At 38.7% G+C, this 14,443-nt stretch overlaps 1 protein-coding gene across 3 annotated transcripts in view; it reads left to right on the top strand.

Annotated features, from left to right (window-relative positions):
- Positions 1 to 10,140, top strand: part of DCP2 (decapping mRNA 2) — a 17,264-nt gene extending 7,124 nt beyond the window's left edge. For all 3 annotated transcript variants that reach the window (XM_075179738.1, XM_075179753.1, XM_075179746.1), the window contains exons 5-11: positions 409 to 561; positions 818 to 930; positions 1,564 to 1,671; positions 4,048 to 4,177; positions 5,185 to 5,295; positions 5,582 to 5,633; positions 6,558 to 10,140. In XM_075179738.1, the coding sequence (XP_075035839.1) occupies positions 409 to 561; positions 818 to 930; positions 1,564 to 1,671; positions 4,048 to 4,177; positions 5,185 to 5,295; positions 5,582 to 5,633; positions 6,558 to 6,715 (825 nt within the window). In that variant the 3' untranslated portion in view covers positions 6,716 to 10,140. The remainder of the gene's footprint in view (positions 1 to 408; positions 562 to 817; positions 931 to 1,563; positions 1,672 to 4,047; positions 4,178 to 5,184; positions 5,296 to 5,581; positions 5,634 to 6,557) is intronic.
- Positions 10,141 to 14,443: the final 4,303 nt, after the last annotated feature.

Raw genomic sequence — 14,443 nt, 5'->3', positions numbered from 1 at the left:
AGTTTCTAGAATGTGGTCATGCTTTTTGCTGTGTGCATTGCAGCAGTGGCTTACGTTGGTGGTTACTGCGCTATAAATTTTATGCCTGATAAATATCTCAATCCCTGGTCCAGGCAGGGAAAGCTTCCTGGGGAGGGTTGAAAATTAGACACTTTGTTTATCTGCCCATGCTTGTCCATAATTCACAAAGCAGGCGCTGGCTATGCTCTTTAGCTAGATTTCACTGGAACTGAGCAGTTGAGCGCTACCATGAATGGCATCAGGTCACACTCCCAATATAAGGTCTCTGTTATCTGATTTTAATTGAGAAGGTCAATGTGGGATATAGAATGAAAGTATATAGTTAAGTATTGTGTATGTTAAATTCAAGACTTCAAGGTTGAGGAACTGAATTTTTATTTTTTTTAGGTACTTGAAGAGACAGGTTTTGATATCAAAGATCGCATGTGCAATAATGATTACATTGAACTGAAGATCAATGACCAGTTGGCCCGTTTGTATATCATTCCTGGAGTCCCAAAGGACACAAAGTTTAATCCAAAAACAAGAAAAGAAATCAGAGTAAGTATATTTGTTTGCTTATTACTTTGATCATGTCCTATAATAAGCACTTGAAATGTAGGTGATTTTATTGTCATTAAAACATGCAGGTATACAGGCATATTTTGTCCTTTACCTTCAATGGGGTATGTTTATAAAAACTGTCCTTTTTTGGTAGCTGTGTAGAAAATGTGGTCTTGGGCCCAATATGTGTTAAAATTCTGTAACTTGCCATTGACTTTGACTTTTGTTTTGTTGTTGTTGTTTTGTTTTGTAGAACATTGAGTGGTTTCCAATTGAAAAACTGCCTTGCCATAAAAATGATATGACTCCCAAGTCAAAGCTAGGTTTAGCTCCCAACAAGTTTTTCATGGTCATACCTTTTGTAAGGTACGTATATAAAATTCTTCTACTGACATACAAGGCCTTCAACAAAATTGCACCGACCTACATCTCCTCACTTGTCTCAAAATATCTCCCAACTCGACACCTCTGTTCTGCACAAGATCTGCATCTCTCTACCACTCTCATCACATCCTCCCATTCCCGTTTACAGGACTTTTTTCGGTCTGTACCCACTTTGTGGAATTCCCTCTCACACACACAGTAAGACTTTCCTCTAGACTGCAAGCGTTCTCTGAAAACCCACCTCTTCAGACAAGCTTATAATATTCCTCGACCAGCATCTGCCCTATTACTACCCTCTACACAGCTAACACAAGACAACAACCCTCTGACCAACATTGCTCTGTGACTGATCACACAACCCACTCAATACCTTTTTACCTTTGCATTCTAGCTGGACCAAAGTGCAATATGATGTAGCACATGCCCTTGTGTTTGAAACTCTCATTGTCCCATAGATTGTAATTGTCATTGATTTATCTTTTCTTGCTTGAAGATGCACTTGCCACATTATACTTTACTGCACTTATAAATAATCTAAGGTTGGTGTTTTTAATGAATACTATTTACTTATTATAGTGACCTTTTAATGTTACGTTCATTCTCTCTCCTTCTCAGACCATTGCGAGACTGGCTTCACCGGAGACTGGGCGACTCATCAGACAGTGATAATGGATTTACCTCTGCTGGAAGTACCCCATTAAAACCCAATGTGGAGAAATCAAAGTAAGATTTTAGAACTTTAGCTTAAGTTACCAGGCTTTAGAAAGATTGAGAAATCCAGTATAATATGATGTCAGTCCCCCACCTGTTTATAACATTACTTAAATGTGTGGTGCATTATTCAAACATGTCAATTGTACCTTTTCTCAAGCACTCCATATCTGTAATCTGTTGTAACTCAATTATCCTTATTACTAATTGCCAAATATAACATGCAGATTTCTTGCTGAAAGCCAACAGATTGTGTTGCAGGTAGTCAGGACAGGCTGAATGTAGGGCACTGTAGACAACTAGTTAGAAAGGGGAGAGGAGGGACCTTGCAATACATCAACAGGTGGCAGCGGTCATCTTCCAGAGTAGCCCTGTACGATATTAATAACCATAGGGCCCACTGCACTACAAACATTGCTATAAACATGGCTATGCTAAAATAGTGTTGGTTTGTTTGTTTTTTTGTTTGTGTTTGGGTATGCCCCAACATGTGGGGACTGATTAAAATTTGTATCCTGTTACATTAACTGTATCAAAATGTATTGAACAATGCAAATTAAGAAATAAAAATCAATACATCAAACCCTATGTTAAACTAAATGAACACACTTCCACTCCCTCCTCTTCCCGACCCCATTATGTAGTGCTTCATTTTGGAGCTGGGGTAAGTCCCCATGTTGCTAAGTGGTAATAATCTTCATGCGTGGAAGACCTCTTTTGAATTCTGCTTGTGATTGGAAGGGCTTACTCTAGCACTTGGTTCTATAGATTTGTCATGGCTTTACATTAGCATCAGTAACCTTCCTTTACTGACCTTTCCTACTTGTAGTTACTCAACTACCAGTCACTCGCTGACTAGAAGTGTCAACTGCGCACTAGTTGTAGGAGAGTAGTCGCTGCCACCACCAGGCTCCTTCATTGGTACCGGAAACCACTTACTTCTGGATGTTGTATGTAGCTGCTGCACTAACTCTTTGGTGGTGACTGTGGCTGGCTCCTTTTGACCTTCAATTTAGAAACCAGACTGCAGGGTAGCAGGCAGAGTGTTAAATTATAGCGCTGGGTCCCACACAGGACACCTGGTGGACGGATTAGAGGGATAGCTTTTATCTAAGAGAATATATTAAATTACTCTTTATATTGAGTCAAATGCAGTTTTATAGCACCCTTGCCATAAATTTAAATTGGCACTTGAAATACTGGACCAATCCTAGTCAGTGATGTGGCCAACCAATCGGACATGATTTGACGGGGCCAGTGGAAAAGGACTTTCTACTAATGTGCAGTTCATTTCTCCCCTTTAGTCATGAAGAAACACTTATGGGTTGTCTAATATTAGGATTTTAATACAATTTACAGCAATCTGTGATTCCCAAATAACTGCAAGGTTACACTACTAGTCTTTTCTTAGATAGGAAGACTATCCATAGTGCACTCAATCAAAAGATGGTGGTGGTCAAGGTAACACCATCCCCTTAGCTGGACTAAGACCAGATGCTCAATTAATAATATGTAATATTCTGTGTCGCAGAAATGCCCAAACATCCTGCGGTCGTCCTTTTTCAGAAAACACCTTGCCACATTTTCTGTATTTACAATAATATACACGAGGTGCACTGCGCTTCTAATGGAAATAAATTCATACAACTTATTTCTTTGTGCATGGGGTAAGGTGGATCCAGCCACACTTCCTCAACTTACGGTTATACCGATGAGGGAGCAGTAGGGAAAGAGAATACTGCATAGCCCTCCTTCTCTCAGCAATTCAGCATTTAATAATGGCTACATGCCAACCAATGAGTGTTCAGCCTACAGCTGACATACTCTGAGGGCCTGATTCATTAAGGATCTTAAATGAAGAGGATTCTTATTTCAGTCTCCTGGAAAAAAACATGTTACATTGCAAGGGGTGCAAATTAGTATTCTGTTTTGCACATAAGTTAAATACTGACTGTTTTTTCATGTAGCACACCAATACTTGATAGCTTATTTGTACACTGAAATTTTAAGTTGATATGTGTGTGCTACATGAAAAAACAGCCAGTATTTAACTTATGTGCAAAACAGAATACTAATTTGCACCCCTTGCAATGTAACATGGTTTTGTCCAGGAGACTGAAATAAGAATCCTCTTCATTAATGAATCTGGCCCTGAGTCCTTAAGGAGAAACCCTACTAGTTTGGGTATATTTATCATTTCAAACATTAAGTATTAGATCACTGATGTTACAAAGGCCCTGATTAAATTTAACATACCCCTCCCCCCCCCCCCCCCCCCCCATCAACATGTTGTGTAACCATGGCATTGCACAAACCGTATATAGTGTTTTGTTAGTCATGTTTGTGTGAAATGTTTAAAATCATTGTTTTAATTTTGTTTCTTGGTAGACCTAAAATGCGCTGTATGCCTCAGTTTTCTGAGCCTCCTCCAGCGGAGCAGTGGGCAAAGCCCAAGATACAGCAAAAGCCATATAGTAACTTCAATCCAGTGGAGATGACAGAAATTCTTAAGATTAAGGTGATTATATTTGAGACATGTGCTTCTTCCCCATAATATTGTAACAAATCAAAAAAATGGCATTGTGGCCACAAAAATAAGAGCTTAAAGGAGGATGTCTACAAAATAAAGCCTATATATTGTCCAGGTTGTTAAAGGAATTTTATAATAAAAATACAATTCACAGTAAATACAATACTATGACTATCCACATGGTTTGATGTCTCTTATGCCTCTTTTAAGGCACTGCAATGTTCATTTGCTCTTTAACGCTTATTGCTAACTTTGCACTAAACCATGCCAACCAATCAGACTTTGTCTAATTTGCTATGCACAGATGTAGGCTAATTACAGAATAAATCCAAGTACAAGCAATGGTAAAAGGAAAAAAAAGGGAAACTGTAGAGTGTCTCCTCTCCCCTCTTTGCTTGAACTTAAATTCATCTCTTGCCAAACCGTCCCATCTGTCTTATTCATGTAGGATCTCATTATAATAACTTAAGGGTGTTATTAATGCCCAAAGCTATAAAAATATGGTGAAGAGGTTGCAGCACAACCACATAAGTCATACTTCCCAACCTTGGCAAAAAGTGCTCCTGGAGATCAGGGGAGGTGGGCGTGTTAGGGGCGGGGCACGGCATATTGCATCATTTGGCACCACCCTCTAAACATCCGTTACTAGAAATTCGGAAGTCTGACGGAAATTCTGGGAGTGTAGGCAACTATGACATAAGTTTACTCATAGCCTGCACAAGGACGACATAAAACTCTGTCTAGCACATAGATTCCCCTGAAATAGGCACAATAAGAAATTAACGTTTTTGAGGTTAGTGTGCCTTGAAGCAGCAACAGTGACCATTGCAGTTCACAGAAAACAAAAAACAGAATTACTGAATGTCAAACATTCCAGAGGATTACATCTATGGTTGTGAAGGCAGCAAGACAATGACCCATTGCTGTTCCCAGACTTTCTTGCAAGACCCAACAGGTTTCATATTAAATTCACAATGTTTCATTTTGTGTGGCAGAATCAGAACCTGAGGAGTAATGGCAAGAAACTGCATCAAGACTCTCCAAACCAAAAGAAGAAGGCAAACGGGGTCCTCAATCCACCGGCCAAGCAGCAGAATAGTGTTTTGGTAATTATTTGTGACCATAAACTTTGTCCTATTATAAAATGTTTCCATCATAAAAATAGTGTAATTTTTTTTTTTTCTGAATAGTTTTGTATTTGTCATTGTTAAATATTAAGTAACTTCTGTAACCAAATACAGTATATTTAATATTTCCAGTAAATTGAATGGAAGTGATTTCTGTACTGTAAAACATGCCAAGCTATAAACTATACCCAAAATAGTGCACTAATGCCTCATTTTCTTTTAATTTATTTATTTTTTGCAATAAATATTCATTTTATTTACATAGAAATCTGAAAGAAAACTTAACCCCAAGAGGCTGCATGATGCGTTTGAAGTGGGTAAGTATCTTACTTTTGATTCTGATTGCTTTCTTAGAAATTATGAAATGATCTGAACCCTGAATAAAATGAATCCTTGAGTGAGTGTTCTAAAACTGCTCATGATTTATCTAGTCCTATAGCGGGTTAAATGTACTGTGCCAGTATAAGATGTGTATCTAACTGACACATACAGCTTTTACTAGGGTTCAGGGGTGGGATCTCTTATCTCAAAATCCATTATCCAGATAGGACCAAAAAGCAGCATTTTTTTTGTTTGAAAGTTCCTTCATGTCTTCACTATGAAGAGCACTGCTAAAAAATGTCATGAGGGAGCTGCCAGAGGCAGTGTGTGAAGAGATGTGACTGATCTATAAATGTAACTTAGTATAGATTAGTGCTACTCTGAATTACAGAATGATTGAGTTTGCAAATTACTGTCCTTTACACAACGTGGTTTCTGCTAGATTTCAAATGATTCCTCTACCTGTAAAATTAAGAAATTTGATTCATTAACCAAGTTTAAACGTTTTACTATTGGATATGTACTAACTGTGTTGTCTACATAATAAATACACCTTGTATGTCTAAATATTAATATATTTATTATTCAATGCACAAATTGAAAACTGAATACTCACTCAGTGCTCCAAAGATAAATTTATTGTCCTGGTCATTAACTGACTCTGTGGGGTATATTTACTAAACTGCGGGTTTGAAAAAGTAGAGATGTTGCCTATAGCAACCAATCAGATTCTAACTGTCAGTTTTTAGAATGTACTAAATAAATGATAATTAGAATCTGATTGCCATAGGATAACATCTCCACTTCTTCAAACCCGCAATTTAGTAAATGTACCCCTATGACTTTTATGTGTACTCCCATCACACAGCCAAAAACAGAACAACAAGCATGTGTGTGATTATCATGTACTTTCTTTCCAGACTCTGCATTTGGTGTGTGCTACCCCACTGAAGGACCGCAGTATAACCACACTGAAGATGAAGCTTGCAATGGGATTGTGCCGTACCCATTCTCTTCAAAAGCCTTCTTGGGCTTCCGGTTTGACAGGGAGGCCATCATGAAATCTTTGGATCTCTGACCTGCCAGCAGATGCACAATGTTCACAAGTGCTGTATTGTGTTGCAGCCGAGAGCGAGTTTTAACCAAGCCTTACCTTCCTCAGGGTTTTAAAGGATGCGCAGGGATTTACTGGTGGTTTGGAAAAGGTCTGTCCTATGGACAGGGCTTGCTACCTGGTTCTATTCATTATGTGATTGCGAGTGACTGGTGGAGGGAACGGGGAGGGTGTTTTTCCTTCTTCTTGCACTGTTTTTGCAATAGCAATTTTTTTACACACTAGTACCTTCTCAGTGTTTATCTCTCCTGTCATATGTATTCAGTGGGCATTTTCTAGATGTTTGTATTAACAACTGTTTTTGTTTTGTTTTTGTTTTTTTCCACTTCCTTTCCCTGACGTAGATGTGACATTTGGTTTACTACATGTATGTGTATATTATTTTTTATGTAGCTTGAATGCACGGTCCAAGATGACTTCAGCCTTGCTGCAAACCACTTGTCGGTCATGTGTTTCTGCTGCCTTGTGTTAATATGTACTGCAGATTAGCAATCGTTAACCCCATCATGTCTGTAGTGGATACATTTTCAGGGTTGGATTGGCAGTATAGCGGTTTCCTTCACGGTCTGTCCCTGTAAATGCAGACACTATTGGCTTTGGTCACCTACACAAAGCATGCCAAAATAGTGACTGTAAGTGGGAAAACTTGCTAATTTGAGGAGGATATTCCCATTGAGTCTGTGCTATATTTTCACACTTAATGGTATCGTTCAAGCACATTAATCCACTTTTTTTTAAACCTGTCCTCTACAAGTTAATTCTTCTGCTCTTTTTATACAGAGTTGGAGAATACGTTGGAGGAATGTATCTGTTGATGGGGGTTTTGTATACGTGTCCTTTGCTTTAGGTTGTCTTATTTCCAAGTATAATGCATCTCCTTGTGGTTAGCTATGGCAGTCATTTGTATTATTCATGTAAAGGATTACAAGCCTGTGCTCTACCCCTGTCACCGATCGGCTTGGTTCTATTGTAATAGAAATGGGTGCAGGTCTGTATCCATCCTAATTCTTTTCTTATGTTGGCATATTGAAGCGTCACAAGTACTTCTCGATCATCCTATTAAGGTAAAGAGAGGTCCACAAGATACAGTGATTGGACTACTTTCCATTATGATCATTTCTAATTCTGAGACCAATATGCCACACTCTGCCAAGCTCTGTCTTCATGTACTGTATGGACTACTTGTCCTGTGAAATAAATAGCACCCCGTATTTTCAAGTGTTATTCTAATTGGGACACCCAGGTCCTGCTCTGCACTGAAGTACTTTCCATAATTCATTCACATAGCTCTTGGAGTAGCAGTGTTTTCATGATCTTTTCATGTCTTTTTAAGGAGTGCGGCTCTAGATATTGATTTGTATTTTTGTAGACCATGCTATTTATTTTCTGAACATATTTTGTAGTTGATGTGTAGCACAAGACTTAGCTGTTCAGTTATTTCAGATTTGAAGGTGGAGAGGTGATGATGATACGCTTATGGGTGTCAATCTAAATATTGCCTGAAATGTCTGATGTATCGGTCTTACCTTGGTTGCTTCTAAACCATGTATATTCCTGACAAGGACAATTCTATAAACTGTTTTGAAGCATGCCATTTGTGAGATTTACATGGTTTGTAATGGAAATATACATACGACGTTCCTGATAATCTTACAGAACTAAAATATAAGTTGCCTTTTCAAAAAGAGCTACTGGTAACTTTCAAAAGTGTATGTGTAAAATGTTCATGAGCTTATCAATATTGGAGTCTGAGAAATACAACTTTGACCTTGGACGTAGGAGGTGGTGGGAATTCTTATGCACACTTTGGGGCATATTCAATTCCGATCCGATCTTACCGCGGAAAATGCGCAGTACTGCCGGTAATACGGTATCGCAATAACGCAGATTTTTGTACGCAGCCCTATGGGCTGCGAACGAAAATCCACGTTATTGCGGATTACATTCGCGGCCGTTCCGGCGCGATCCCGCGAATCTGGATCGGAATTGAATATGCCCCTTTGAATCTTGTCTTTAAACCTAGAACACTGGATTGGGCTAGATTACAAAGCAAATGTGATCCCAATCCCTGTTTCAAGGTGTGGGAACTTTATTTTTAATATACACTTATGAATGTTACAAGATGTGTCTCTTATATGATGTAACTTATATTTTACGTTTTTAGTTTTTGTGGAGTTTTTTTTCCAAAGCAATAATTTACATTTCACTTGGAATGAAAGGGCCTACCGATTGGCTTTCTGTTTTTAAAGCAGCTGAAGTGGTTGGTTGTTGCTGGGTTCTTAGAACTAAAATTGACACCATTGCTCACCATTTACCACTCACTCTTCTATACTCTTACAATTAAGAATTTTGCATGTTTTTAAAATAACTATCAGACATTTGCTTGGTGCACCGTATGTTAATCTACAGATGTGTAACTAAGAATTCTGCATTTTTATGTACAAGTAGAAAAATCGGCTTTGTTACTGGTTAACAGCGGCATGCTGGGGGATTTTTCTCTGAGTTAATCTACAGATGTATCATAAAGGCTTAAACAGGTAGTGGCCCACCCCTTCAGTATTGGTCTCTGCCTTTGACAGTAATCAGCCTGTAGAGGTTGGTAGAAAGGGTAATATTCAGACCAATTGTGGCATATAATTGGTAGGAAGGTTCTCGCAACCAATCGAATGTTGCCCTCTATGGCACATAATGTTCACTTTCATACATCTCCTGGCAGGTCAGTAGTAAAAGCAGTGATCAGCTTTTTAAGGGTAGGATATCCATGCTATATTACAGCCTCTATCTCTCATGTTGTGATGCAGCCATTTTAAAGTAGGTAGAGGATGTACTACCCCTTTCATTTCCTATTGGTTTTGGCAGCTGTGAGCCATATAAGTAACTAGAGTGTTGCTTTTCATTTTACCTTTTTTTTTTTTTTTTATGTTTTGTTTTGTTTTGTTTTTTTGTTACAATACTGTGAAGTTCCTATATCCCAAGGACTGTACTTTGTCTACATTTCTACATGAGCTCTGATACCTAATGAATGCTGCTCTGCACACCTTATGTTTATGATGTTTTAAAGTGTCAGGGCATCACAGTAATTGAAAGAAGTTACCAATTACATATTTTTGGTCAGAGTGTCCATTGTGCAGGTTGGGAAACCTACCTACACGAGTGAGTTCACTTTGAATGGATTTTACATTATTAAGTAATTGGTGGTTTCCTTGCCTGAAGATTTTATATATCCCGTTATTGTCCTTCTCCTTTTTAATTCCTCGTGGGGCATCTGCCCTCAGGTCATTCTCCTAGTCAGACCATGTCCTTGCCATTGATCATTTTTGTCTCCTTGTATTTTGTCCATCTAGTAATAACATACTACTAAACAGCAATAAACCAAATGTGTAAAACCACGCATTAGTTTGTTTCAGTCTTGATCTGTGTTTTATGTTTAGTGTGTGTGTGTGTGTGTGTGTGTGTGTGTGTGTGTGTGTGTGTGTGTGTGTGTGTGTGTGTGTGTGTGTGTGTGTGTGATTTAAAACATTCTTTACCAAAAACGCAAATTTTACATCTTCCCACTTCAGCAGGGAATGTAATAGAAACTGATTTATTACATATCCATACTTTGCATTCCAACCAATTTACATACATTTATATTTCTACAACAGTGTAACATATGAACTGAATAAGTTAATATGCTGTATAACAGACTAGTTTTGTTTATAGGTTAAGGAACAACTGTTGCAAGATTTAAAATAAAGTATAAAATTAGTAGTACAATTCATAGTGCACTCCCTTTCTCCATTGCACTCCATTTCTGTGAGTACATTTCTGGTGAGCCACGTTTTTCAGATGTCCTAGGGATCACTTTTACAGGGCCAGCATTTTAGCCATGTTCACTCTGTTCATCGTGACAGCCATGTGAACAAGTGAGTTCAAAATCCACTCCCTGCCCCCAGGTGTACTTATGGAGGGGTCCTCTTGTCCAGTGAAGTCATTTACGTCAATCATCTGAAATGGCATTTGGCCCCTTTACACATTAGGTGGCATCTAACACGTCACTGTGAGACAGGACAGTAGAAGTATGAAGCGGAGTGCAATGTCCTATGCTCCGTGCAGTCAGCTTTGGTCCTGGTGTGCTCCTAGACTTCTGTCAAGATCCTTCTGTTTAAAGAACAAGATGGTGGTTTTTATGCAGGATCAAAACTTTGCACAGGCAGAAGTATGGAGTTTGGCAGAAGTCATTCCTTGCAAAGTATAGAGTTGGCTAGTGCTCCTAGTTGTGTAGGGCAGTCCAGAAGTGAGATTTCAATATGATAGAAATAAGATACAGGAGTGGAGAGGGAGCATTTTTAGGAGCACACACCCATATTCCATTCCACAGAAGCTATAAGTGTTCACCAGCTGGCAGTCTTTGGGTCTTGCTCTATAATTTTAATAGAAATCATTTGGCACCTCAATGTTGAACTTCAACTGAGAGGCACATTTCTAAGTGTAACTCCGGCCAATGTAGTAAAAAGCTTCACACATGCAATCCCACTGTCCCCTCACTCGTGATTAGTTTAAGCCATCGGGCTAAACCAAGCAGTATTTTAGGAGATGACCGTAAAAGGGGTAATGTAACAGCTAAATTGGTCGGAGTTTGGACCTTTTTATGTGATGTTTCCATTCTGGTTGTCTTTTTGCCCACCAAAGCTGCCTTCTTGTTGTGGAGGCATTTACTACGTGTGGAGGGTACGCAGGCCGACTACTACGTGTGGAGGGTACGCAGGCCGACTACTACGTGTGGAGAGTACGCCGGCCGACCATGTGCACTGCTGCAGAACTAAGGCATTATGCAGCGCACACAGAGTCCATTTAGTGTGGTCTTTGTGTGCCGTTTTTACAAAGCTGGTTCAATCTAATACTTTATTTTCCCTTTGGGGTATTTCTAGTTGTAAAAATGTTCTTTCTATATATTTCCACAATAGCTGCCATTGACTGGTTTTGGTTTTTAAAAGCTAATTTTCTGAGAAAATGCCTTTTATTAACTTCTGGAATTCCTGCTGAATCCATGACTCCGTCCTAATTAAATGTTTGGACTTAAAATGATAATAAACATAAACAAATAACTTCTATTTAAGTGGATTTGCCCCCAAACTACTCTTTTATTCCTGTAGCTTTCTTTTTGCATTTTTAGTCCATGCAGTTTACATACATTTGACAGGCTAATCCATGTTCTTTCTAATATAAGTGAATAGGTTCAATTGTGCAAATAGGGGTTTATGACCTCACTAACTAGTAGAGTGACTGCAGTTTACTGATATCATGTAATATATTTCCTGACAGCAAAATGGTTACCATCCTGTGAGACTCTTTATCGAATGGTCTACATTTGGGGAGTTCGGTCCGTGTGACTGTGTAGGAGATTCAGACTCCAGGTTCTGAGCATGTAGTGTAGTGTTTCTCAACTCCAGTCCTCAGGGCTCCCTAACAGTACATGTTTTCCATATCTCCTTGCTGGAGCACAGGTGTATTCATTACTGACTGACACAGTGTAGCAGGTGGTATAATTATTTCACTGGTCACCTGGCAATCCTGCACTGTTAGTGGGTCCTGAGGACTGGAGTTGAAACACTGATGTAGTGTATGCTGAAGTTGATTGGACTGGCCATGGGTACTGGTATGTAGCTTATGTGGAAGATAATTCAACTTGTAAATCTACTGTCCTACAGTGCATACCCCCTGTTCTAGATACTTCAATAGCTAGGATCAGTTTGTTTGTGTTTTCTTAATGATGCATTTAAAAGCCTTCTACTGGGGACAAACTGTACTTTAGAGTGTAGTTTGCTTTTACAATTTAATATAGTTACTGGTGATTTCAGTAAGACTTTTTTGATTTTCTCTCATATTATTTAATGTATATGCGCATGCAAGATTCATGCAGGAAATTGGTTAAATTGAAATGCTGAGATGTTTTTCCTTACTGGTGTTTTGTATCCAGGACTTAGTCCATTGGTTAGTTAGCAGGAGTGACACCACAGCCTGTAAAGTCTGTTTTTACTGGCGTGTTTCTCAATAAATAATACTGTGCTTGTCTTTAGCATATCGATCCTCCGTAATTCCAAGATATATTAATGGCTTATTCAACATGAGGTCTGTTTCCATTTTGTAACCTAATAAAAAGAATGCAAAGCAGTGTCTTGCAGATAGAGCACTGGTATCCCAAACTGATGAAGCTTTATCTGTGCATTGTGAATGCGAGAGAACTGCTAATGCAATAGGTCAGACTAGGTATGTGATAATACCTTCTGCTGCCACTTGTGCTGTTACATAGATGGCACTGTCAGGGATGTGAGACTGTCTGCATTGGTATTCCAGTCCATGTTGTGTGTTTCATTACTGTCCTCCAGCATACACTGCTTGGTCTAGACATCACTAGATGTTCCTACCTCTGTATTCAGCTTGGGGAAATCTTCGTATGATATAGTCTTTTCTAGGACTACCGCATATCGTTCTCTAGGACCACTTGTTGAGCTTTAGCGTCCCATGAACTCGTTACTTTAAATTTGGGGCTCCATCTCTACCAGAAGAGACTTGATTACTTGTCAGTCATTATAGATTGGTCAGTAACATACTACAAGTAAGAATTAATGTAGTGTCTGCCTCCCATGAAGCGATTGGGATTGTCAGAATTTGCAGAAACTATTTGGTGGTGAATTTTGTATTTTCCATTTTCCACTTCTAGTGTTTGCTCATCATTCTTTATGACCCATGATACAGTGACTGTGTAATGTTATTTGCAGAACTGGTTTGCTAGGTCTGATTTCTACTGTAATAGTTGACAAATTATTAATGTGTTTGGTTGTCTATTATTTACACAGGGAGAGATTTTAACTAACATGGCAACATTGCATATCTGCTCTGGTTTGTTTGGTTTTTTTTTTCCCTTAGTGCAGGTTATATAATAGAAGAAAATGATAGCTTGGTGTGGTTTTACTGCAGATTTTCCCCCTTTGTACATGGTGTATTTGCTCAATTAAAGATGGGCAATATGTATATCCTGCTTGATCTTAGCCAGCACTTACTGTGGCTGTGTGTCAGCTCGCACACCACCCAAGATCACGTCATGAAAGGCTACTTGTGCAGAGCGCTGACCCCCTCTGCTGTGCCATAGAGGACTTGCTATATGTGGCCCATGCACTACAAGACAAATGTTATACACACTCATCTAGTGTGTGTGAAAATATATATATATATATATATATATATATATATATATATATATATATATATATATATATATATATATATTCTCATTTATTCATGAGTCACCTTTGCAAAATAGAATCCTAGGGTCTATTGTGCACATTGATCCCTAATAGAAATTCCATGAAAGTGGCGGCGTTGGCCTATAATGTGGTTGTGTTGAGCAGATAACTATAATTTGCACGGTCTGAATGATTGCGTCTGGTTGTAATTCAGTAACCGTTTACCAGTTAATTTGTTTAGTTTTTTTAACTATGCCTGTACATCCTTTAAATCAGGCATGTCAAACTCAAAACCAGAGTTGGGCCAAGTATTCAAAGTCTAAGATTGTGTGGGCCGCAAGATAAAGTCTTGTATGCGATTTTGTACGGTATATTAAGTAAAAACAAAGCTTAATGTTTCTGCTTGATGCTTGACCCTGTGCCCTTCATGCTGCTCTTGCTCCCCTTCACTAACCTCTCTATTACC

Source organism: Mixophyes fleayi, chromosome 1, assembly GCF_038048845.1.
Source record: "Mixophyes fleayi isolate aMixFle1 chromosome 1, aMixFle1.hap1, whole genome shotgun sequence".
NCBI lineage: Eukaryota > Metazoa > Chordata > Amphibia > Anura > Limnodynastidae > Mixophyes > Mixophyes fleayi.
Note: the sequence above shows the minus strand (reverse complement) of the source record. Positions and strands in the feature narration are given on the sequence as shown.